General features: G+C 37.2%; 1 protein-coding gene across 4 annotated transcripts in view; it reads left to right on the forward strand.

Moving 5' to 3' along the window:
* Positions 1–442: 442 nt before the first annotated feature.
* The window catches only part of ANO1 (anoctamin 1), a 116,596-nt gene continuing 89,916 nt past the window's right edge, over positions 443–27,122 (forward strand). For 3 of the 4 annotated variants that reach the window (XM_072422081.1, XM_072422080.1, XM_072422082.1), the window contains exon 1: positions 444–1,050. In XM_072422081.1, coding sequence (XP_072278182.1) covers positions 987–1,050 — 64 coding nt within the window. In that variant the 5' untranslated portion in view covers positions 444–986. Of the gene's footprint in view, positions 1,051–27,122 lie in introns of all 4 variants that reach the window. The other variant, XM_072422079.1, reaches the window with a different exon arrangement.

Below are 27,122 nucleotides of genomic sequence, written 5' to 3' on the forward strand. Positions count from 1 at the left end.
ATTTGCTCACCTATGACTATCTGCACACAGGTGTGACGCCGGAGCTTTCTAAAAGTTCATAGGGAAGGCAAGCATTCTATTAACAACTTCATGAACTTTTACAATATATAAAAGACATAAGAATTGCCAAACTTAGGATATTGCATGCTGCTTAGGGAATTTTACTATGGGGCAAAGCGATGAACTTGAAGTAAAGCAAACAAAGAGAATAGTGTTTAGAGAAGATTGTCTAGTTGGGGTCCTGTCTAAATATTTATCAGAGTAGTGGCAGTAAAGGCTGTGTATCTCACTGCCAGTGACACAGAGTCTCCCTCTCCCCCTCCCAGCCATAAAGATTCTGCTGAGCACTTTGAAAAGTGAATAGACTGAGAGCAGGCAAAGGGAAGGGAAAGATTCAGAGAGGAAAAGGAGCAATGTAGAAACCCGAAGGGAATGGTGATAAGTCATACCACCAACACAAGGGAAGATATCCATTGTATGAATGACTAGAGAGAAAGAAGATATACAAGGTACCTCCAGCTTGCAAGCAAAAACACTACAGATACACACAGTGACCTAACTCAGCAGGGATTTGTCTTTATTAATTTTTTGATGAGTGGAACTTGTCGAATATTAGTCACAAGCTGGAAAGCAGCTGTCCTTCTCAACCGGGTGTTGTTTCTAGCATGTCATTTTGGGACTGTGTGTCACAACAAGACTATGTTTTGTCACTTCATTGTCACTTGCTGAGTACAGTTCTTTGACAGTTCCCAATATTCCTGTGTTGCATTAGACACTGACTTATACAGGGTTCTTTGTACCAATGCTTGTTGCTGTCTCCTGCTCTTCTATGATCTGCTGATGACTTGTACAGTTTCACTAGAGGGAGGGGACTCATTCTTGGGATGAAGATACGTGAAGGGTGACAACTGTTTACTTTTCATAAAAGCCCTAAAAAAGGAAAGTCACTGATCTCCAGTTGTGATTCAATCTGTTGGAGGCTGAGGATGGATGACAAGATGCCTGTTGGCCATGAGGACCCTCCTACCATGGATGAATGGTCATCTGCAGGTCAGTGGATAGGATGTGCAGGGTCAGGGGCTAGATTCCAGGAACTGTTTTGTGTCATTGAGAATTGCTGAGCATCTGGTGTTTGATTTTCTCATAATTAGTTTGAAGATAGAAGGAGTAATAAAATTAACTGGAAAGTCTAAATATTAAAAAATGGGGAATTAAAAGGCTATTTATAATTTACAAAATGATGTCAATTTCCTAGAGTTAGAAAGCCAATGTCTTCAAACTGGTATATATGATGACTCTGTAAATTTTTTAAAGCATGTGTCCTTTGGCTTATCTAATTTTCTAGCCAGTTTTACCCTTTCTTGTCATATTAATTAGGCAATCTAGGTGTCAGTCACTGAAAAAAACAGGTAAAGCTTCCAATATTTGCATGCAAAGCAAACACACAAAGTCTAACAATTCCAATCATTTGCTTTTTCAACTACCTTTGATGTTACCATATCTCATGACAGGTGCTCCATTCCTTTCTCTACACTAATATACATTTTGCATAATCCCTAAACAATCCCTAAACAAAGCAGTTTTCATCAAATCTATATGATTTTTAAAAAACATTTAACAGTGCTAGAAACTACTTAAGCTTTAGCAACATTTTTAAATTTTGGTCATGGACCTTTTTACGTTTTGGTATTCATTTCACTGGAGTAATACTTACCCGGTATATATGTTTTTTTAGTGAGTTAAACATGGTTCTGTTTTATTGATTTTGTCTTTCTAACTTTTTTAAAAGCAAAAGTAATTTTTACCCAAGATTCAAACATTTTTTATGGAATCGACCAGTTGCTACTATAACGCACACCTTTTAGCAGCCTTTCTCAACCTTTTTAACATAGAGGAATACCTGGGAATAATTTTCAGATCTTCAGGGAACCCCCGATATAATTACTATATTCAGAGCTCAGAGTACATTAGCATGGTGGTCATTAGAAAGAATGCCTAATATGTTGTTGGCCATTGGGAAGAATGTCACCTCTACAGACAGCCAAAAAGATCATTGGTGTCATATATACTGACCTGAGAGGCACACATTTCTCATTGCCCAAGGAACACTTAGCAACCTCTGAAGGTACCCCAGTGTAATAATTAAAAAAAATAAATTGTTGTCTTTTTGTCATCAGTGAGTGAACTTGGAAGTTTAGTTGCAAAGATCTCCTAAAAGCAATCCCAAATACATATCCTGGAGCAGTGCTAAATTTAGTTGGCTGGTGTCTGCTTAGATTAGAAGTATTTATCTTTGACAGACTTTAATATAATAAATCAATGTTTAGGCCTTATGGCAAGCACTATGTATGGGGTATTTTCCCAGTTTTCAAGATCATAATTGTACAATGCATGTTTATAAAGTTATTTTTACTACACTTTACTAAATATGTTCAGGCTAACTTGGTGAAGAAATCAAACATGTTTTAACATGGCAGCATTGATTCACTAAAGAAGTAGAGCATGTTCCTTTTGCAAAGTAAATTCCTCCTTTTGTAAAGAAAAAATAAAAAAAAATGAATTTTGATTGGATGATTAAGGTCCGCATAACTTTACTTGTCAACATTATCTTAACCTAGTGAAATGCTGTTGCGGTAAACTTCAATGATTCAATAATGTGCAAGTACAAATATTAATTTTTTTTTGTTACTTCACAAAGTGAACTAAACTATGTGAACTAAACTATGTGAAAATTAACTTTGAACAGTGAACATGTGCTACCCCTTTAGTGAAAGAACCACACTGTTTCTAAGTCATTGACATGGACATGTAAAGATTTATTTTGTATGCTGAGGTCAGTTCATAACCTCTGTGTTTCCGCTATATTTAATTATTTTGTTACAATTTGACTCCTAAATTTGACCCCAGTTATATATATTAGCAATTCCAGAATTGAGTCCCAATAAAAGCTTTGAATTTGTAATCCCAATACGCCAATTCTGTTCTTACCAGAAACCTGTAGGGAATCTCCTATTTCAGAGTAGCTGGATCTAATCACTAGGAAACCCAGTGAGTCAACTTGGCTATCTGATTCCTAGTGACAATCCCCCTTGCTTAACATCTGAATGTTCCCTAGCTGAGCACAAGAAGTATAATTTATCAAATGTGAGATAACTTGATCACTTCTTCTCATCACTTGCTCAATAAACTGGGCAAACCCAAGCCTGCCTCTTGCTGTTAAAATTCTAAAAACTGTCCATTCTAGATACTCTATGGTTTATGTCTGCTGTTTTCCAGAACAGATATTAGACCATTTCCAAGTGACCATGATGGAAACTTGCTATGTCTTACAGTGCAGATTTTAATCACTTCCATGTAGATATATCACTTTCTCACTTTCTTTTTTTCCCATAAACAACCCTAATGTTTGGAGCAATGTTTTTATTTGCTCCAATGCTAATGAAAACTTTTGGGCATAAGGGTGACATTTAAAAGATACTTTTTGAACATGATTTTGTCATTAGGCATCTTTTATTGTCATGTGTTCAAGATCTTGTCTGCCTACGCATGCTTTTCCCACATGTTGTAGAGTATATGGGCCTGATTTATGAAAGCTTTTCAAGGCTGGGAAGGATACACTTTCATCAGTGAAGCTCTGTGATTGAACAAACCTGGAATGGATTTACTAAAACTCATTTGCTATTTGTTAGCAAATGTTTTCAATCCTAGACCAGATCCATTTTAGGTTTGCTGGATCCCCCAGGTTCACTGATGAAAGTGTACCTGGGGGATCCAGCAAGGAGCAGAAACAGTTTACAATACTTTTAATTTATATAACTAAAAAAGTCCCATAATTACTTTTCTTTTTTTGGTAAGACAAGTATCCAGAGCCACCAGAGTGACTATTTCATGCATGGAGGAACACTGCTTCCCTATCACTACTTAATTGGGCTTGTGTCCTTAACTACATCATAACTACATCTTTTGTTTGGTGATATCATTCTTATTAGACCTGGAATTCACAAGAATTCAATGGCATTGGCCTAATTTATTTTTTTCTGCTGACCCTTTCTTAGGTTTGCTTTGTGCTGCATGTTCCCTTGTTTCATAATATTATTTAATATTATTATTTAACCTTTAATATTGGATATTGCTATTAGGAACACAAATATGGTGTCAGTAATTTATAAGGAAGCTGCAGGTAGCTCAAAAGAGAAAACATTGATTTGTTCAGGTATTATAATACCAATGATCTTTAGCAGTCTCATTACATGTTCCAATTCCTAGACTCCTTCAACATGTACTTAGTCTCCAATCACACCTGTAACACAGCATCCACCTATAATCTGTAACGTTGCTGAAGCCCAGACAGTCTTCTCTAGCATCTTGTATCTTCAATATTTTGGGTATCCCTCACAACCACTAAAACCGTGTTCCACTCAATTTCACCTGTACATCTTCAGCCGTGTAACATAAAAATATTGTTTTGCATTGTTATTCTTCCCCCAAATTTATTTTCAGAAATCACAAGCAGTTTACTCATCAGCATGACTCTTTAGACACTTAAAGCACTTTAAACACTAAAACTTATCACCAGAATTTTTACTTTACATAAAGGGTGTACAACCTTTGTAAGGTAAAAATTTACTTTTTTTTATTTGTGGGGGGGGGGGTTAAAAACTTTCTTTAAAAAGTTATATAAAAAGTTATAAATAGCCATGGCAATAAAGAAAGAAGTGAGAAGAAGGGAGCACAGAGCCTCTGGAATACTTTACTTCAGACACCCCAAGAGACTGGCTGCTCCTTCTGCACCTGGACAATTCAAGATCGGGTGATGTAGGCAAAAGGTGGAAGAAGAGGAAAGAAGATGGCGATGCTCGGCAGCAGACAAAGGCAGATTACAGGACGACGCGGGACCTGATCCAGCAAACCTCTGGAGGTATCAACAGATCTGCGAAAGTAACGTTTTTTTTTAGTTTACTTCCGCTTTAAAGGGTTTGCTAAGTTTCATTAGCTAAGTTTCAATGTGTGAGAGCATAAGGAACCTTCCTGCTACCATATATACAGTTAGGTCCATAAATATTTGGACAGAGACAACTTTTTTCTAATTTTGGTTCTGTACGTTACCACAATTAATTTTAAATGAAACAACTCAGATGCAGTTGAACTGCAGACTTTCAGCTTTAATTCAGTGGGTTGAACAAAAAGATTGCATAAAAATGTGAGGAACTAAAGCCTTTTTTCACACAATCACTTCATTTCAGGGGCTCAAAATTGGACAATCGACTCAAAGGCTATTTCATGGGCTGGTGTGTATGTCATTATTAATTAACCAGATAAAAGATCTGGAGATGATTTGAGGAGGGGGGGTATGTGGAAGATTTTGCTGTGAACAGACAACATGCAGTCAAAGGAGCTCTCCATGCAGGTGAAACAAGCCATCCTTAAGCTGCAAAAACAGAAAAAACCCATCCGAGAAATTGCTACAATATTAGGAGGGGCAAAATCTACAGTTTGGTACATCAGAAACAAGCACTGGTGAACTCAGCAACGCCAAAACACCTGGATGTCCACGGGAGACAAAAATGGTGGATGATCGCAGAATCATTTCCATGGTGAAGAGAAACCCCTTCACAACCAAGTGAACAACACTCTCTAGGAAGTAGGCGTATCGATATCCAAATCTACTATAAAGAGAAGACTGCATGAAAGTAAATAAATACAGAGGGTGCACTGCGAGGTGCAAACCACTCATAGGCCTCAAGAATAGAAAGGCTAGATTGGACTTTGCTCAAAAACAACTAAAAAAGCCAGCACATCTGTCATCAAAAAACATTCTTTAGATAGATGAAACCAAGATCAACCTTTACCAGAATGATGGCAAGAAAAAAGTATGGATAAGGCGTGGAACAGCTCATGATCCAAAGTATACCACATCATAAAACTGAACTTAGATTTAAGCTTAATGCATAGCCATTAACCCACTGACACAAAGCTTGCTGACACCACCTGGTCCTGCAAAATTTCATAAAATACTTTTTTTTCTGTTGTTCTTTACATTATGGGTTAGTGATCATCCTTTGTTTTCTTTTTCCATCTTGTGTTTAGATTTTCTGCAAGATTTCATTGTGTATATATCAGGTTTTGCCATTGCAGATACTGAACTTTTATATACAGTTGGATACCATTTGTACCGGTCTCTCCAGTACACAAAGGTTTGTTTGTATATGTAATACAGCTTGTACTTGTCAGCTCCAGTGTACATAAGTTCAGCTTGTACTTTAAAGCTCTTTGCCTATACAAGATGACACAGCTTTGCCTGTCAGATGCACTCCCTATATCCGTGTAATTTCCCTCCTAAAATAAGTATAATCCTAAAGTTTTACTTAGAGTTCTGTTGTCCATTACCTTCAGATTTTTGTTTTTAGATTTCATTTTTAACGTATGTTCTTGTCTTTCTTTAAAGATATGAATGTAGTATGTGGATTACACAGTGCAAGATGATGCACTGGTACTAGGAAAGAAGGGAAATGGGACATGGCTGAAACCTTTATATGCTGTTTATTAAGCATGCGCTAATGGTTGAGAATGGCAGTGTATGAAGTACTTTAGAATATTGGGGAATGAAGTAGTAGGAGAAAGATTTCAAGAGTAACTTTAGAGCTTATTATTTCCCATACTGGGGTATGGAAAAAGTAGTTAAACCCTTCACCTCGTTACAGTGCTCAATGCCTAAACACCCTTTCGCTAGGTCTGGACATTCTCATCTGAAATTCAAATCCATGTCTAAATCTACACAAATACTAACTTTCAGAAAGTATACTTATTTATACTTAAATTTAATACTTATACTATATTTGTCTTTTGATTCTATGGTCCTTTTAACGACACTGATATCAAGTTCCTATGAGGTTAGTGAAATACCAGCTGCATGGCAATCTTGTTGCTAAACTGGTTTATGAATATGACCTGGGTCACTGCATTACTTGTTTGGCACATCTGACAAGGATTAAAGGGGGTTTTCTAGGTAAGGTGTAATAACGTGGAATATTCCTCAACTTATTATCGTGTATTTGCATTGTGCCAACATAGAACACAGTACTTTTGTAGGCATGTCACTAACTGTCTTTCAGTGGAACTCACAAATAAATGTCCATACCATTACAGCAAACAAAGTCTAAGGCCATTTTTATGGGAGTAATGCAAAATTGGCCTACCAGAAAAAAAAAACACTTTCTTTATTAAAACAGAAGTAAGCTTTAAATTTCAAGCAGGTGGGCTGTTTATTGTGCCATCATCTTCACCAGACCTTTTTTGGGGTTCCAGATCTTTAGCCATCTTATTTGGCTGGGCTGGAACGATGTAATTCTCTTCATAAATTTATTCCCGTCATTCAGATTTATGCCAGGATACCTGGCATCGTACTCTGAACTGTGCATGCTCAAAAAACTGCAAAAAGGCAGGTATGTTTAAATATATTGCCAAAGGCATACAACCTGTCTCTTCTGCAATAATGAACCTTCCTGCTTACAATTTTTTTTCACATTTAACCTGACAGAAGTTTCCACAGACCTATGTATAAAGTTGTGATAAAACTGCAGAAGACACAAAGTTATTGAAATCGAAAGTTTTTAGGCTGTCTTTTATGTGTTTAGCAAATGTTCACATACAGAATCAATCATATCACCATCCACTATGCAGATTAGAGCTAGAATGATTAAAGACCTAGACAAGAGTCTGTGCATGTGAAATTAAGGCTGGATGTGAAATTAAATTATTGGAAAGCAGCACTCTAATCCACCTTGTAATCTCCACAAGATTCAAGTTGTAAGATTCATACAACCTCAAAATTGCGGCTTGATGCTAGCAAATCATCCATTTGTTACTATGTATTGTACTTAAAAATGACTTGAAATGTGGTCAGCAGTCTGATTTTACATCAATACTAATCACTGCTTCTCCTTATCTCTCTCTGCATTCTCTCTCCGTTTCCTCTTGCAGTAGATGTCACTACCAGCCAACAAACCTGTTCGAGTGACACTAACAGAGAATAATTTTTCTCTTTGTCCATCTCCCTTGTTATTTACAAACTGAAGAAGAACTTTTGCAAACTATAACATGAAGCTCTTGCCAGGGCAGACATGGTGCACATTTTCAATTGACAAATTAATGTGAAGCTGAATCTATTTAGAAACCAGTAATATTTGCAGCTTGTCTAAAATGACCTGTTATGCTATGTACAGGTACATTGTCAGAAAACACCTTGTCCTTATCACTTTTTAAAAGCCAGCTGCATTAGTTAGCATTTGTGGGCCATTCACAGTGTTGGCAAAGTTTTTTTCCAAAGCTTTCCCAGCAGCCTGGGAACCCGCTAAGCAGGAAAAAATCACTCTACAAATGCTTGTTAAACACCACATGGGTGTGTGATAGGCATTTGAATATCATTCAAATTAAAAAGTAAAAACAACACCAGGCACAAGTAACATTGTTTTAATGGAAAGAGAATGCCCACCATATGTGTAATTTACCGAAAAGTTAGAAACAGTAGTAGATGTAAGTAAACATTTTTAAAGCTAGTAAACTATTCATTGAATACGTTTCTCAAGTTTCTTTGAATTAGGAGTGTGCAGTGCTTGCCTAGCACACCAATTTAGCCTTTTTTATTGCCTTTTTTAATGATGCTAGCGTCTAAGTCTATCTACCTGTGAGTCAATAGAACTCACAGAAACTTTTGCTGCAAGTGCTTTTTCTAAATAAGTCACCTGGTCTTTTTGCAATTTCAGACTGCAGTATTAGTTAGGGTACTTGTCTGCTGTACATGCTTATACTATAAAAAGTTGCCAGACCTTTTTTTCTACTGATATAGTACTTTTTTCTATTGATCTGCTGCAGTTGGAAATTCTGTGAAGTAATTGTGGACATCTCTGAGTGAGAACAGTTCCTCTAGCAGCATTAGTAATCATATATTAACTAGTATGTGTACATGGCATTGTTTCTTATGCAGAACTCAATATAGAGCCTTGTCTTTTCACTAAAACATCTCATAAATTTGTGAACAGTGCAATGCTACACAGTTGAAGAAAATCAGGCTTACATCTAGAGTAGATCTGAATCACAAAGTATAAATGTAACTACGTGGGTGCATAGAGATTTCATTTGTTGATAGATTTCTACATATGCTGCCTAATGGTTTCTGATGTGCTAGAGGGCGATATTGAGCATTACAGACAGTCAGGTGCTTACTGAGATTCTGGAGGTTTCTTTTAACTTTTTGGAAAAAGCTCCCTGCAATCATAGTCATACACAGAAGAGTGAGGGATTATGAATACCTTTGGTGTACAGATGTTAGTTTTGAAGACTGTGGTACATCCTGGCTGTTAGTACACGTGATAGATGGACTAATTTAAACTTTCCCCTCATTCCTTCAGAGGTGTTTCCATTGTTTGTTTGCCAGACCAAAATATTCTTGCTCCTTTACTGTGTCAGTACATCATTATATTTAGGACATGGTAAGCGAATTTGTAGTTCTCCATCTGCTCTGGAGCATGTCCTGACAGCCAGAAAGTATAATCTCTCCACATTGGGAGTCTAAACATCAGAAAATTTAAGCCAATGTCATCTTCACAAATGTTTAATTTAAAGCACATAACAATTTGAGAGTCAATAAAAAAAAAGCTAATAAATGTGTATCTACTGTTCTTTTTTGTATTTAAAATAACATAGCATTAGCGGTAAAGTGGTTCCATGGCCTTCCAATGCTAAGGTCATCCAAGCCCCTACTGGATTATTGGCTTCTCATTTTAGTTATACGTCTTTCTGTATTTCTGTAATAAAATACAGAGTTATTTCTGATACCACTTGCTACCTATCAAAATAAACAAAAAACTTTCTGTATTTCTGTAATAGGGACACTCAGCAGCACAGACTGAACAGGTTTACATATTCTGTAAAAGATTGCAACATTTGTGACAGTGCTACATGTGACAATGTTAGATTATGTGACATGGTAAGAATTCTATGTGACAATGTAGATTTACACACATTTAACCCTAATCTGTATTGTTTTACTGTAGTATATTTCTTAAGCAAATCTTTTGCAATGATTCTAACCTGCAGATCCTGCCACTTATGGCATTTCTGTTGCGGGCTGACTACATTAGACACCTGATTTGCAAGTAACAGCTGTGTTGTCAGCCTGTCATGCAAGCTACTTTAGATGGAGCACACATGGTTTACAGGGTATGAGTTTACATACCATGTAATAACATGAGTACATAGAATGCCAGTGGATGTAATTAAGGAAAAAAATCATTTATTTTACCTGACATCTACATATAATTCATATCTGCATACTGACTATGTTACTTCCTGTGTCTTACCCAATTGATCAATGAGTTCCTTTTGCCACATTTACATTACATTGTTTACATTTTCTCATTACTGATCTGTTTGCTTATTTTCACTTAAAAGCGTGTTTCAAATCAGAATGGTTTAGTCATGCCATTCCCATGTAAACCCCAAGGGCCCATTTACAAATGTGTTGTTGCAGCTTGTGTTCATGTCACGCGTTACCATGCACTGTGCTAGGGCAAGCCGTTTATTTGAATGGATGATCCAATGCAGCACAATTGTCTAGAAACTTGTACGGTAGGCTAGTGACTGGATTCAAATATATTTAAAAGCAAACTGTACCTACACATATAAATACAGATATCTGCTTGTCTTCCAAGGTGTTTTAATCCACCTACCTAGGATGTTCACATACAGAGATCTGACCACTGTGCCCTATCAATTTTTAGTTAGAGATGTTAATAAGTAGTCAATAGTGATGGCATCTCTTGTCTGTCCAAAAAGGTTAAAGGTAAACAGAAGGTGGGGGTGCAGATGAAATTGGTTGTGGCAGTTCCAGGCTATGGCTATTGTGTTGGGAAGGCCTCCTTGGCTAGCAGAATCCCCACCCCTGGCCAACAAAAGCCCCACCACATGACTTCCTCCTACTGTTTTAGGTAGATAGAAGATGACAATATTATTGTTAACAACTGCCAGCATGATTTGGAGGGACACTAGGCCTTAGCATCCAAATCTCTGTATTTGGAAATCCTAGGTAGTGGGTCCAATTGAGTTTTGTTCATGGATGCACTTAGGGGGTCAGACAGATAACTGTACTTTAGGGTGCATGTATAGTTATTCTTTAAGACTGTCCACAGATGGTGTGCAGTCTTACCTGAAAATATGCACTGCTGATTTGTTTGTTGATCGCTGAAATTTTTGAACAAGGGTAGCCACTGCTCAGCTGTCCTTCGCCATCCCACACCTGTGACCATGAGGATTGGGACCGGCTGACATTCAGCAGCAAAGAGCTTCTAGGCTATCGACTCAACTTGGGTGATCCTGCGCTACCTGTCTGTGAAGAGCCTGACATGCTTACTAATCTTGCAGTTTACTATAATTGATTAACATTATCCTTAAAATAAGAATGTCTTGGATGGAACAAAAAGAAAGGAGGTATCTGGGTAAAGCAGTGTTAGCTATTTATCACAATTTTACCAATATGTTATATTCTGATACAAAACAAAATTACACCCTATAAATACAAACCTGCATATAGTTTGTTTTTTAAAGTGACTGTATCTCTGTAAACAACGCTGCGTGCTATCTCTCTTATGTTCAGTCAGGGAAGTTATTTTTTTTCTGTATGTCATTCCCATGTTTTCTAGTTTAAAGCTGCTTTTGTTAAAAATAGACTCGGGGAGCCCTTTGAGCTGCTAATTTCTCATCTAATTCCCACGGAGGCTGCAGTTCCGATGGGTGCTTGTTTAAACAACTGTGCTCTTACACTGGAAGCCAGTCTGTGTACTGTGCATCAGAACTGTCACCATTAAATACATAGCAGCCAGTATGTCTCAGAGAGAAAAAAAATACATTCCTAAGACATCACAAAGACATAAAGCAGCTGGTCTTCCAACTAAAATAATATTCTTTTATTGTATATCTCCACTGGGCCTTAGATAACATATTTATAGAATATAAACAAACCAAAAATAATGTTGGCTGCATCCTCTAGCCCTCGAAGGAAAAATTCCACAAGGAGATGAGTATCTGATGCAGGAACAAGAAGTGTGAGTGTGGAGCAAACTGCCAGATAGGACAAGTGCAAAGATGCTATCGGGTCTACTCAGACTTATATGTAAGGACACTGCTAAATATTTACATTGAACATCTATAAGATTTTGCTTCACTCATGAAGCTGAGGTATACAATGGGTACCAAAATACAGAATACAAAGTAACAGTAACAATATTGAATATATATAAAGCCACCGCTCACTTTATAGGTGCACCTTACTAGTACCGGGTGGGATCCCCTTTTCTTTCAGAACTGCCGTAGTCTTTTGTGGCATAGAATTACCAAAGGTGCTGGAAACATTCCTCAGGGTTACTGGTCCATATTGACATAATGGCATCATGCAGGAAATAGCCATCACAAGAAGAATACACTGTAGTCATACATGAATGGAAATGGTCAGTAACAATACTAATGTAGGCTGTTGCATTTTAACTAGGTTAAGTTGTTACTAAGAAGCCCAGAGTATTCCAAGAAAATATTTCCCATAACATTACACCACAAATAACCTAAACCATTGACTCAAGGCAGGATGAATCCCTGCTTTCATGTTGTCAATGCCAAATTCTGGCCCTACGATCTAATGTTGCAGCAGAAGCCGAGACATATCAGACCTAGCATTCTATTTCCAATTTTCTCTTATACAATGTAGGTGAGTTTGGTACATTGTAACTTCAGGTGCCTGGTCTTAGCTGGGACGAGGGGCACCTGGTGTGTGGTCTCCTGCTGCTGTAGCCCATTTGTTTCAAGGTTCTATGTGTTGTATGTTCCAAGATGCTCTTTAGCAAACCTCGGTTGTAACGAGTACGGTAGTTATTTGAGTTACGATTGTCTTTCTATCAGCTCTTCTGACCTTTAGCATCAACATGGCATTTTAACCCAGAGAACTTCCCCTCACTGGATATTTACCCTTTTTTTGGAATCCATTTTGGAAACCATCTAGAAATGGTTGTGCATAAATATCCTAGCAGATTAACAACTTTTTAAATACATGGACCAGCCCGCCTTTCTTCCTCATTCTGACACTCGGTTTTTACTTAAGCAGGTCAGCTAGAAAATGTTACTGCTATGTTATTGACTGATTATATATTTGTGATAACAAACAGTTGAACAGGTGTACTTAATACAATGGTTGGTAAATGTATACGGAAACTCAAAAAAAGAAATACCCAAGTACCTATTACCACCAAAAAAATGGTAATTTAACACACCTTAAAATTTGGTTGGCATACAGTGGAAATGGGTTGAAGAGGTAACTATGAAGAAATTGTTAATACCATGGCCAACGTTTCTGGTTTAAGATAATATTCTTGGTTCCCTCTCTGTCAGTCCCAAGCCAATAGTACAATCCTACATCCTGGTCTGAAGTGTACTTTGAAAAGATGTCATCTTGGTACAACACCACTGGCCCTTGGATCCACTCTCCTCCTAGTCCTACATGTCTACATGTCTATATAACAACCTTTAGTATACTCTAAGCCAGTGTTTCTCAATGACAGGCAGTTACAGTGACACAGAACGAAAAGAGGACCCTGCCCGAAGAGCTTACAATCTAGGAAATAACTTTTATTTCTTCAGGGAACCCCTGCTATACTGTTAAAATTACTATATTCATTGAGAAACACTGCTCTAAGCTGTGGAAGAGTAGAAAAAACATGTGCTACTTTGATATCTGGGTGATCTCACTATTTGGATAATATTCATCATATTGGTTCAACCCTGGGTAACTTTTTCTTCTGTACAAATCATTGTTTAACTTTAATATTCTGTGGAATCTGTCACTGTATGTAGGAGACAACAAACAATATAATGTATTAGTCTGTCATTTGCAATCCCTATTTAATGTACAGCGCTGCGTAATATGTTGGCGCTATATAAATCCTGTTTATTAATAATAATAATAATAATAATAATAATACAGTGCAGGATCGTGTTCTGAGTGCCATTCATTCCTACCACCACAAACACAGTTTTGTTGACTCACTTTTCAAACTAGATGGTGATACAGTGGTATTTGTGAGAATGGGAGCTCTGCTTGTATCTGATGTTACAAACTAGGCAAGGGGTGTGGATGAGATCCCTAAAAGGTAGAATACATCTTAATGGTGAATTAACTGTAAGATGTGTTTCTTTAGGAAAGGTGTGGGTGTGTTAAAATTAGGCGATCAACTGGTGCTTCGGTCAGGATAGATACAAGACACATTTTAAATATTGTAAGGAATGCTAGCCAGCAGTGCAATGCAGATATTGTTGTACAACTTGGCACCAATGATTTGTCCTGGAATGATGTGACTGGTCTACAGAAGAATTTTCAGAGTTTAGACCAGGATCTTCACAAAGTAGGTTGTAGCTTTACATATTTAGTTGTCTTAGCCATCTATATTGCACAAAAAAGGAAAGTCTTTTGTATTGCAGAGTTTAATGTTGGGTTAAAGGAATGAAGTGACGCTAAAGGCTTCCATATTATTATAGTCAGGTTTTTAGCATGTGGGTTAATATTAGCCAGTAGAAAAAAAGAAGCACACACAATAGCACCTAGCTAATTATTATGGAATTCAGATCTTTTTTAGGGGAAATGCATTTAAACTGAGAAACGACTGCAAGGATTTATTAATATAGGAATGTTTCTGTCACCGGCAGGTAAATCTAATGTAAAGGACATGGTTGATGTCATGAATATGTGTGTATACCATTCTAGAAAATGCCCACACATGGAGCTGAATATAAATGATTGAAAATACTAGAAAAAGGTAGGGCTGAGACAGCACATAAAGGTAAGTGGCCTGGACCATCTTTGTAGAAAATCACAAAAGTGAGGTGGGCTCAAAATACCATTCTGCACCATTGTCAGTTAGACAGGAATTGAAGCAATCTGTAAAATGGGCACAGAGATAAATAAATAGGAAGCAACATTAGAGTTATTCTCATGAGGCCCAGCATAGCGGTAAAACTCCTTTGGATAGTGGGTTCTTATCATTCCCCACTATCCAAAGCTTTTAAAAATGTTTGGGGTAAACTTACACAGCTTATGTATTTAGCAGACACTCAGGGCTGACCCGGTCTTTACCCACCATCTTAAGCACCTAAAACTAGCAGAATGAAAAGCCAAAGACACTAGTAAAATGGTTATTTAGCAATTTAGTAAAATGAATTAGGACTTATGATATAAATGTGATATCTGTGGTCAGCATTTTGAACATCACTGACATGCTGTACGCTACCCAACCATTTCCAGTATTTATTTATGTGGGCAAGAGATTCTACTTTATAGCCTCTTATCTCAAGTGCCTGCAGAAGTGGCTGTACCTCTGAGCAGAACATCCCACTGTTTGTCTGCAAACCATAAATAAGGCCAGAAGACTGTGTCTCCACTGAGAATGTAGAAGTGGTTTCTCTAATCACAATATTTTTTTCATTCTACGCATCTCTCCCTTTCCAGATATAATCTTCTGGTGCCTTTTTTCACCCAGACTGTAAACATTTTTACTCAAGCAAATCTGGTAAAACGTTGTCTTAAAATAAACCTGTCTCTAGTTCCTCTGAGATTTATTGTCAAGAATACATTTGGCACATTCCTTATGTGCTTGGTTTAACCTGCATACAGTGGGAGGGAAACAAAAAGTATAGTATAAAACACAATAGTAATATTTCATAACATCCTAAATACCTTCACTGCTTAAACCCACAGCCAGTTTTAAAGTGATGTGTTTTATTGTTGCTGCAGAGAAAGACTGATGTGCTCTTTATACAAACAGCTGTCTTTCTATAGCGGTCCCTACACACCGATCTTGCAACAGCAATTTAGAATGCTGAAGTCAGCATAAATGTTTCTAATGCTTGAGCATAGCAGAAGCTGTTTACTTTCATACTCTCCCCAGGGCGGACATAGCAAGCTGCAAAGTGTGCAACTGCACACGGTCTTTAGGCCCCCCAACAGCCAACAGGGGCCCAAGTCAATTTTGCACAAGGGCCCACTGTTGGATACACCTGGCACTTATACTCTTCTACTCTTCACATGCTTCATATAAAACTGGCATGTAAATGAAAATTCGGCCTCATTGATTATTAAAATTTCGATGATTTAGGTAACTATATAGTAAAGGTTTGTGGACCCCTGACCATCAAACCTTTGTTAACATGTTCTACATCCTACTCTCCAACAGGCACCTATCTTGGAGAACTTATACCAAACACTATTTTAGGATGGTTTTCCACATTGTGGAGCATGCCATACAGTTCTATCCAAAACAGCATTTAACACTTGAAATGTGCCAAAAGAACGTTTATGGGGTCAAATAATGTTGTATGAGAAGACCTGGCTAGCAATCATTGTTCCATTTCATCCTAAATGTGTTTTCAGGGTTAAGGGCAGGCCACTTAAATTTCTGTACACACAAAACCATAAAACTATGCCTTGAATGAGCTGATATAAAGTTACAGTGATTAACTTTATAATAATAGAAAAAATCCAAATTGTTACTACAAGCACACAACATGCATGCGCAGCTTAGGGATTTTTGACAGATGAGGAGAGTGAGCAGGCAGGTAAGTATGTTTTATTGCAGAAAGGACATTGCCCATCCCTTTTTGCAATCAAACCCTACCTGTGCATTTCTGGCAAATCATCAGGTTTTTTCTATACTTGAGGTTTTTCAATAAAACATAGAAACATCTGCATGTATTGCAGATATGTACTACATATGTTTTTTTATTGTGCCCTTACTTAAACGTTAAGATATAAAGTGCATTGTCAAGCTAAAATGTGCTTAGCTTTGCCAAGAAAAGTTTATCTGCATCTCAGTTGTCAGGGGGTTTCTAAGACTTTGTAATTCAGTAAATCCACATATAACACATGGAGCTGGCATCCCAATTCAGAAAGTAAATGATGACCCTTGATTATACCTGAAAAAAAACCTTACAGTTCTCTCATTTATTCAATATCACCTTCTGTTACTGTGTTTGCTTGTAATTTAAACACTGACCACTTGATCAGCGGCATATGGATGCAGATGAAAAGATTACTGCAACATAAGCACAGTTGTTACTGTTTGGAAAATTGGATTTCCGTGGAAGGAGAAGCTAAATCCATCTCTATAAACAGTGGTGTGGGTAGCATGTTGTGTATTTTGTGGTACTTGTTGGCAATCTGAATGGCACGGCAAGCAGTGAAATGGAGACAGTGGTATGGTGTCAACTTTTCTGACACATTTTGCAGTTGTACACATGCAGCAAAAAGTCACCTCTGTGAGATGATGGAAATGATTTTTACAAAGTATAAAATTAAATAACTGTTTCATACATTAACCCAAAATCTTGCAGCTTTGGTTAAGCCTGGACAATATTAGTAAATAAAATCTAACAACTGAATAGTTTACCTTTTAAAAAAAGGGTTGATGCTTTCTGGCACTTTTGTAGTTTGTTCCAGTCCCTGATATTTATGCCTTACCTTTATGGTGGCTCATTAACCAGAACTCAGACCCTGCGGCACTGATCCAATCAATAAGTGAGCACAATATTGTCAGTAAATTGGCTTGTGTGTACTAGTCAAGAAGAATAATGATTAGGTCAGGTTTAAATTTTTACATTTTGGGGAAGGTTATGCTTTATTTTCATAAAATATACATACCTTTAAATTAATATTATTGCAACGGAATGGTATTGGACACCTGACCTTTGCACATTCTGAACACAGTTGGGACAAAATATAGCTTCCTTCCAAGCAGATCACTTCACTGGGGACTTTTCAGTTGAAGTGTCTGGGGGTTTGTGTGGAAGTCAGTGAAAGAGTTGTAGGGCAGGTGGGAGTATTTTAGCATTCATGCTAAGAAGTTATAGACTGCAACCATTTTGCATTGAGACCTCAAGAAGAGGTCGGTTTTCAGGTGTGTAAATGTTACAGAATGAAGTCTATCCATCCAAGGAATAATTTAATTCAAGTACATCATTTTGCACACTGGTTCTTAGACTCAGTAGCTGGGTTTGTTTTTTTTCATTAGGTACATGGTAATCTTTCCAAAAATGCAGTATCCTTGTCACTTTCTGTGAGATGAACTAAAAATTAAAGGGACGGTAAACTGTCTGTGAAACAATAGCTGTTTATAAAATCTGTGGCTACTTTCTACAACAATTTGTGTTTATAATTAGAAAATAAAGTTGTAAATCTGGTTCCTGGCTTCTCAGGTTATTACTAAAAACCAGTTTACTGTTGATATTGTATATGATTTAAGCTACAAATTACTATTGATAAAAAAAAAAAAAACTTGTCCAGAGTTCTAACCCTGTCCATGCCAGTCTGTGCATACCCTGGGGATAGCTTTAATCCTCAACATTTTGCTTTTACAATGACAGAGAATATTCCTTGTTCATTCTTATTCACCCCATATCCTTGACAATTGTTCTGGTATCTCCAGCTTCTTTAGTCTTTGATGAGTCCAGCAACAGCTGGCATTGCAGTTTAAATGTGGAAATAAAATACAGGTAAGATTTGAAGCTTGATAGGGTAATAGGTGTGTAATTATGTAGAAGGATCACAAAAAATAGGAAAAGGAAATTACTAACTTTAATAGAAATCCTCAATATATTAATTTATTATATGATAATTGTATGCAAAGAGCAATGATGACGTGCAAAGTACTGTAATCTATGGCAGACTGATGTCATCTTTCCTCAGTTTAAAACAGTTGGAAAATGAGAGATGATTGCTAATTAGTTGCTGTTGGCTAATGTACTTTGTACCCTCTTTGAATTCTGAAATAAGCCCGATTATATTTACCGCAGAGCTGGTTTGTTTGCAAAGAGATTCCTTTTAAACAAGTCACCTTAGGATGGGTTTTTCCCTGGAAGGGTGTGAGGATTATTGTAAATGAAAGAGATTGTGTGGCAGGTGTTGACTTTGTGCTTGTATCAACTTGAGATATTAATCTCTGAATTATTTGTAGGCTAAACTAGTCTTTATGAGAATGTAAATGCAATGTAGCCCTTTATTCTTGTTTATTTCCATATGCCTGAATGGGGGAGTGCCAGCACAAAAGCAAAAACACCTTAAAGCCATCTATATTTTATGTTAAATAGCTCCCACAGCAACCTGAGAAAAACATGAAAGCAGCTCTGGCTGCATTTCTCTCTGGTACTGTCCCCCAGTAATTCTTTCTCACCACTTGTAAGGTTCTAAGTCTTAGAAGTTGAATGATCCAACCTGAAAGAATGCAGACATTGGGCCTGATTTGTTAAAGGTCTCCAAGGCTGGAGAGAATACACGTTTAGTAGAGAAGCTGGGTAATCAAAAAAATCGGGAATGGATCAGGTCCAGGATTAAAAACATTTGCTAATGAATTGCACATGAAATCCCTTTCCAGGTTTGCTGGGTCACCCAGCTTCACTGATAAAAGTGTATCCTCTCTAGCCTTGGAGAGCTTTAATAAATCAGGCCCATTGTTAAACTTAGATTAAGGCTTCAAAGTGGCCTTGTACATACAGAGTCACATATTAATATTCATACCTTGAAGAATAGTTCATACTCTTTTTTTCTGGTAGGCAAACCCAGCTCTTTTACTAGTACCCAGCCACTGCAAATATTCAACCATTTTTCCTCTGCCCGAAGCAGTGGTTTCTCCCAGCAATTTGAACTAATCACAGCGTGTCGCAGGAAAGCAGGTATTCCACACACTTGGAAATGTGGACTACATGCAAGCAAAGAAAGCAGCAAGACAGAAGTGGTTTAAGACGTGGGCAATCCTTCAGTACATCCCAGTGCTCCATGCTAAGTATATTTTATTAAATATTTTAATAAATATTTTATAGTTGATAGCTACCAGACAAAGCTTTGTGTGGCTGCTACCTGTTAAACTCCGCTGTCACTGATAATTTTATTTTCCACTAAGAATTAGGAACCAGTCAGAGCTGTTCAAATCATGGGATCATTGCATCTAGTTGACATAGTAATCACATGCAAATCCTTAAGACTACATTCTAAGATTCAGATTCATAAGCTATTGCAGCCTGTAGATAGCAGTGTGTCTCTGTTTATTATTGAAACATATTTTATACAATCATAGTATTAAAAAATGCATTGCATTTTTTGTTTACTTGTCAGCCTATATTAAAAAAAGTGGAGGTAGACAAGGATTAAGGTAGCAGGTACCCTCCCTGCACCTCCATCCCTGCAAATGGGATGTGACCTTAATAGGCACATCCCATTTGCATTGTCATTACTGATATGACCCCTACCCAAACACTGCCTACAATTACATCTGTTTTGTGAAGCGGCTGGCATGTGTACAACTTGCAATCCCTCTTGTTTACTACAGGAGAATTAGGGTTTAGATTAACAAACACCAAGCTCTAGGTTCCTTGTCCAAGTTATCCTGTGGATCAACAGGTGCCACAGACCCTTAAATAAATTGCTAATATTTGCTTCTCTGTTATGCTACAAAAATTATAGTTACTTGTTAATATTGTATCTCAAACATTTAAATTTTGTGTTTGATATTTACTGTGGGTTAAGAAATGTGTGTCTTCCAACAATTACTGGGAACATTTTTCTAAATCAAATTACTGGTTTTACTGGATAAAGTTCACAAACTTACTGAAACTTGGGACTTTACATGGCTTTCAAACCTTCTGAACCCATTTCCCGGCTTTTGGGTGCAACTACAGTTATAGTGTTTCTGGGAAGCAATGAGGGGAAAGAAGACCAATTCCTGTCCCTCCTATTTCTCATATTTGTCTTCTTCTTCCACCCTTTATACCCTCCACCTTGTGCATATCGCTTACTCCTCTTTGTTTTACCTTCTTTGATTTACTTCCTTCTTTATAACTCAATGTGTGACAATGTGTTCTTCCATGTAATCATATTAAACAATATCCTGCATATTTACCACAAGTTTTCTTGATTTCATATTTGCTGTACTGGCACTACTGCCTCAAAAAATGATGAGGCAGAGATTACCTTCATTTAGATGTAGATCCTGATATCCACATGCTCAATTCGAATAGCCTAGGTTTATGATAGTAAAAGCTGTCCCATACCTTTACAGACTTTCTACATCACCCATACAATTGTCAAATTGGCTTAAAACAGTTTGCATATAACTATCCTAATTCCCTGTTTTCAAGCCTTTGAAAATGGATGGCATTCCCAACCGTTGCTTTTCTCTACGAGCTGATAATTCATTAATAAAGATGTTTGCCATAACATAGCTTTCTTAAGAAAAACTCTGAATCACAAGATAAACAACAAACACAATCAACTCAAGGAAATATCAGTACTATCCAGAATTATATCGTGCGTGGGAGCATGAGACGTGCAAGCAGGCAGTGCACATTGCCAGGAAGCTCAACATGGAAATAGATTTCTGCACTTTTTTTATTCAGATAATTTATTTTTTGTTTAATATCACAACACTTACAAATCAATACAACACAAACAAAATACAATACCCAAACAATACAACATAGGAAAAATACCCACCTTCCCTCAAATACATTCCTATACAACAAGAAATTGGACATATATCCAGATAGGCTCAAAGGTGGCAACATTAAAATGCATTAGAAGGGCAAATAAATAAAAACACCAACTGGATTACTACAAAGGGTTGTCATCGCACTTGGCATCGTCAAAAATGTGAAAAGCAACCTACCTTTACACCCTCCTCCTTATAAGAGCACAAGCAGCAAAGCCCAACAAAAACTCACCTGCCTACATATTGATCATATCTGCCACTATAAATATAAATACTCTGAATCGTTTTTAAGAACTCCATGGACAATATTATAAATGTCCTATTGACAATCATGTAAACAACCCAGTATTACTTGGATAGCTTAGGATCAGTAGGTCATACAGAGCTAGGCAAAGATTTATCACCCATAGTACCCAAATGTTGTCAAATGTCTGCAGTTGGCCTCTGTTTTTGTAACTCCATCCTAGATTTAGAAAAACAGAAGCTATCCATTGAGAAAAAAAGTAGGGTGACATGGGGAAATCCAACTTTTGTCACAGCTTTATCTTAGGTTACCCCTAAAACCACATGTTGTAGGGGTAACCAAAAAACCAGCCCAAATGCTCTGATAATTGCTAAAATAACCTGTTTTCAATCCCTGTGGAATTTGGGGCAGCACCAGAGAATGTGCACAATTTCTTCACAGCTTGAACATATAGGACAAGGCCGACATCTGAAATGATATTGGGATAATATAGGTAAAATGAAAAATTTAAAGCTGTGTAAGTCTCTAAGCATTAGATAAGAATACCTGTTGGATTCTACCCAGTAACTTGTTCCATTGGTCATCTGTTAACAGACCCAGGTCCTTTTAAGCTCGATCTACAGAGAAGCAGACCAATAGGGTTTGTTATGCCGGACAAAAACAATGCATATCTTAGAAATACTTCCTTTTAGAAAGTTAGTTACAGCAATAAAGTTATTAGGGTCCCTTGCATCCAGCACCAAGGTGGCTAGATGGGCTTTTGCTTGGATTGAATGTCTTATTCTAGATGGGGTATATCTGCTGTACCCAGTGTGTTGCATAATGTCCTCATAGTAGTCCAGACTTTCATCATTAAAGAAAACATAGACAGGCTGGCAAGACTTGGGTTCAGGTCTGCTTCCATAGTAATGGCCCATGCTTCCATATGCGTGCCCCATGCGTTGTAGAATTAATGATAAAGCTGGATTAACTACCAGATGTAATTCAGTTTACAGAATGTGTTGAAGATGAACCTCTAATAAATGTATTTAATCATTAGAGACCGCTTTGTCCCCACAATCAATGGGATGCTGCAACATTGTACATTAGTATCCTTTCCCAACTTATGCAACACCACTATTGTTCAAACATAGAAGGGGAGCCTACCCAGTTTAGTATAAAAGACTAGCAAGGGTGTTACCAGCAGTCAGTTTATATTGGCTTTATTCCAATAGAAAGATACATTTGCTGAGGTTTAAATTTTTTTCTTGGTTGCTATATTGGGAACATCTAGAGATGTTTTGTGATCCTCAGCAGTACATTGAAGAATGCACCATTTATTTAAAATTATTCTTACATCAGTGCTCTTCACAGTATTTGGGAGTGTCTAGGCACTCCTGGTCCTATAGCCAAATAGCTACAAACCTACAGACCTAAAGGTTTGTACACACGTCACTTCTGTTTCTAAAAACAATATTTTTTGAAGGTTTCCAGTGACACTAGAACAAACACAAACTTTAAACACACAGCACACAGATGGGTACACAATGTCAGGGGGCCACCGTACACATGCTAGATTTTTGTCCAAGACAATCATGAGCGTTCATCACGGGCAACACATATCTAGCCTGTATATGTAGCTTTAGGCATTGCTTTCTTCCTCTGACTGCTAATCTCAAAAGATTTCCAGTAAAAGTTGGTAATGTTACCAATGTGCTGCTTGCTCGAGGCTATGACATTAAAGCAAAACTAAACCCATGATACTCTATCTACATGATCTATCCTGCAGGGAGCCGCCATGTTCTTCTTCTCTTCCAGAAGATAATCTTCAACCATCTTGATTGGCCGATACAGTATGATGTAACTCCCATGCAGGCGCACTGGAGTTTAATCATTCACAATCAACTCTGAGCTGCAGATGTGCTCAGAAAATTTTGACAGTTGGGTGTTTATTAAAATCAGGTATTATAGAAGGGAAATTGCCTGTCCCTTTCTGCGGTAACCCCCTCTAATGTTCAAAGTGGGACTTTATTTCCATTTAAAGACATGAAGTAGCAAAATGCTGCCTTTACTATGATGGCTGGGTCTAGAGACAAAGCAAAGAACAAGGCATGATAAGTCAGTAATGGGGAAAATCAATTTCATGAAGACCATAGTCAATACTGTTTTTTTGGCCACTGTCTGCCGTTTTTGCGAAGAGGCACAGTTTCCAAAGTTAATTTCCTCTTTAAAACTTCATGTCTACCCTGTTCCCCTGAGTGACAGCGCTACTATTGAATTTCCCTACAGAATAAAGTGTTCTAAGTGTTATAAGAAATACAAAATTAATGGTTGTGTGGCATATAAAAAAAAAGGAAGGAGATCAGCAAAACAAAAAATATCTTAATGCCCTTGACAGACTGCATCTAATATAGTTAAACTTTTTTTATTTACTAATAATTCAACTTTAGATATTTAGGTTCATATTCACTTAAATTCTGTGTATGATGAGGGATAATTAAACTATATATTACTGTGTGAGTGGAAAAACTTTGTGCTTGCAGAAGTGATAATCTCCGCTGTCAGTGCAAACGTTCACTCTTGTTAGGGTCTTTACTTTATATTCGTAGTAATCACGGTATTTAGGTTCATGAATAGGAATACAAGTATCAATGTTAAACATTTTCTATATTTTTAATAGTAAGGACACAGTAATATAACAGTGTCTTCATAAATTTCTAATGGCTGAAAAGCAGGATCATTTATTTCATCAAAATCAAAATCTTCTGGGCCCTGCACTGGTCAGCAACATTGCTTTAAAACTCCTTCTTTGGCCTGACATAAGGGGTGGATTTACCTAAGCACTTTTAAAAGATTCAGAATACTAATGTATATGTGATATTTCAGTTTTTTCTTTTTAATACATTCTGTTGTCACTGTAGCATTAGGCTGCAACATAACTAATTTGAAAAAAAATTAAAAAAAGAATCTGAATACTTTCGGAAGCCACTGTATATCACTGTCATTACATGCCCCTTCCTTATAGCTAACTTAAATTTACGTTGATTGCTAAAGAAAATTATGCCGAGCATGTCAGCTGAAACACAGCTGTGTTTTAGCATGCAAGTCTTGCAGCACCCCTTACAGAAAAATGACACTGGCCTGTGTGAGAACAGATGTTTATCTACTCGTAGTGACAAGAGTGATCATGTTTTTAGGTTACAGGTTGATAATGTGTTTTGGGAACACAGTCCTAAGGCCATCATTCTTTTCTGTTTGTTTGGATTTTGGACTAGAATAATTTATTTTCATTTGTTAAAGTGATCACACGCAGCAGATCTTTCATCAATAAAGTTAAAGGCTGCTAAGCCCCTTGAAATACTTTTATGGTTTTTATACATTATTATCGTTATTAACTGACATACCATGAGTGGGTAAAAACCTTGAGATGCTTATTCTTTTCACATCATGTTGTCTTCGGGGAGATTTCCCTTTTAATAACATTTTATATTTATCCTTAGCAGGGGACACAGAGAGCAATAATACCTTGACAGAAGGTTCTAACAATCCCCCCGACTCTGTGGGATCATTGAGTCTTGAACAAAAGATGATTTGCTAACGTGGTCACTGAGACCTGCAGGTATTACAAACAATCATCAGATGGTTGCTAGTAATTGCTGCACATTTCTCTAACCCATTATTTTTATAAAAACTCCTCAAACCACAGATAGATATAAACATAATCATTTCCAGTTCATCAGGGTGGTAAATATAACAGTTGATGAATGAATCCTTGTTCTGGGTCCCACTGTAGATCTAGTGAAATGTCATTCATGCACAGTAGCCTTTAATCCAGCTATTGTTCATGGATAAAATGTAGGTTTATTCTTAGTAATCTCCATATCAGGTTAGAAACATAGTAAGGGCAAGGTCAGATGGGTGCTCTTAGCAATGTGTCTAACTTTTGGTTAAAAGTTATTCTAAATGTTTAGCATGTTACCCGCTCCTGTCACATCGTATTTGCGGGTTGCATCACATGCTATGTGTCATAGGGTCAGGATGTTTTTACATTGGCTTAGCCTAGTATGTCAGACAAAGTACCAAAATCATACATCATATTAAAATCGACAAATTAATGTGTTTATATGAATGCTAGAGTATTGATATTGTTTTACTGTATTTACCTCTACAATAGTAATCATTGTAAAAAAAAAAAAATATGTAATGCTTAATGCACCCTTTTCATTTCAGTGTATATGTAATTTATTTATCTTTCCAGATTTTTAATCAACCCATTTACTTGCATGACTTTTTGGGTCTGATTTATTAAACCAAACCTTGAATCGGTTTGGTTCAAGATTGAAAACATTTGCCAATCACAAATGATTTTTAATAAATCTATACCAGGTTTGGTTGATCACCCAGGTTCTCGTGTGATAAACTGTCTTCTCCAGTCTTGGAGGACTTTAAACAGGCTAGGGGTCTGTTTAAACCAGTAGGGGTCAAAGAGATCTAAATTGTGACTCCTGACTATCGAAGTACCACACATAATATTCAGTAGATGTAATACTACAGAAAGCTGTTAGAGACTGCAGACAAGAGATGGTCAGCGGCTTCAAACTTGTTATAAACTGGGGACATGTTTCAAAAAGGTACTTATAGACTGGCACATTACATGAGCCTGCTAGAGTTTACTGCTACTGGAGCCTCTTTACAAATGAATGCTATTAGGTTAGGACCTCCAAAAAATTACATTTGATATTTGTCCTTGAAGGTCCATATTAAAAGATCAAGAGGGAAAAAAAAACAAAGAAAAGGTAAAGCTAGGTACACACGTCAGAGAATCCCTTCTGATATGCGCCTCAGGGCTGATATCGGATAAGAATCTGCCGTGTGTACAGTGCTCATCATTCCTTGTTAATGGATCCGTCTTGGCAGATCCACGAATGATGAAAGATGAATGATGGAAGTGAAGGGGGGAGAGCACAGCTGGGTGTCGCTCCGTCGTTCTCCCCCTCCCCTCTCCATAGAGCAGAATAGTGCTGTATGTACAGTGCTCGTTTATGCATCATTCAGTCTTTTGTAGTTGGAAAGGATCATGAAAGATCCTGTCCAACGACAATTATTGCACGTGTACCCAGCCTTATGGACAAAAAAGCAAAAAACAGAAGGGAGCCATTTAACCACTAGAACCCGATCTAAAGAACGTTTCTTTTATTGGCTTGAGTATGCATCTAGGTAAGGAGTATATAGACTTCTGTCTGCTAGGGTAAAGGGGGCCATGCAATATGTGCCAAAAACTGCATTCATCTCTGTGCTGCAGTTTTGGACACCTATGCTGTATAGATACCTGT

Source organism: Pyxicephalus adspersus, chromosome 9 (assembly GCF_032062135.1).
Source record: "Pyxicephalus adspersus chromosome 9, UCB_Pads_2.0, whole genome shotgun sequence".
NCBI classification, from domain to species: domain Eukaryota; kingdom Metazoa; phylum Chordata; class Amphibia; order Anura; family Pyxicephalidae; genus Pyxicephalus; species Pyxicephalus adspersus.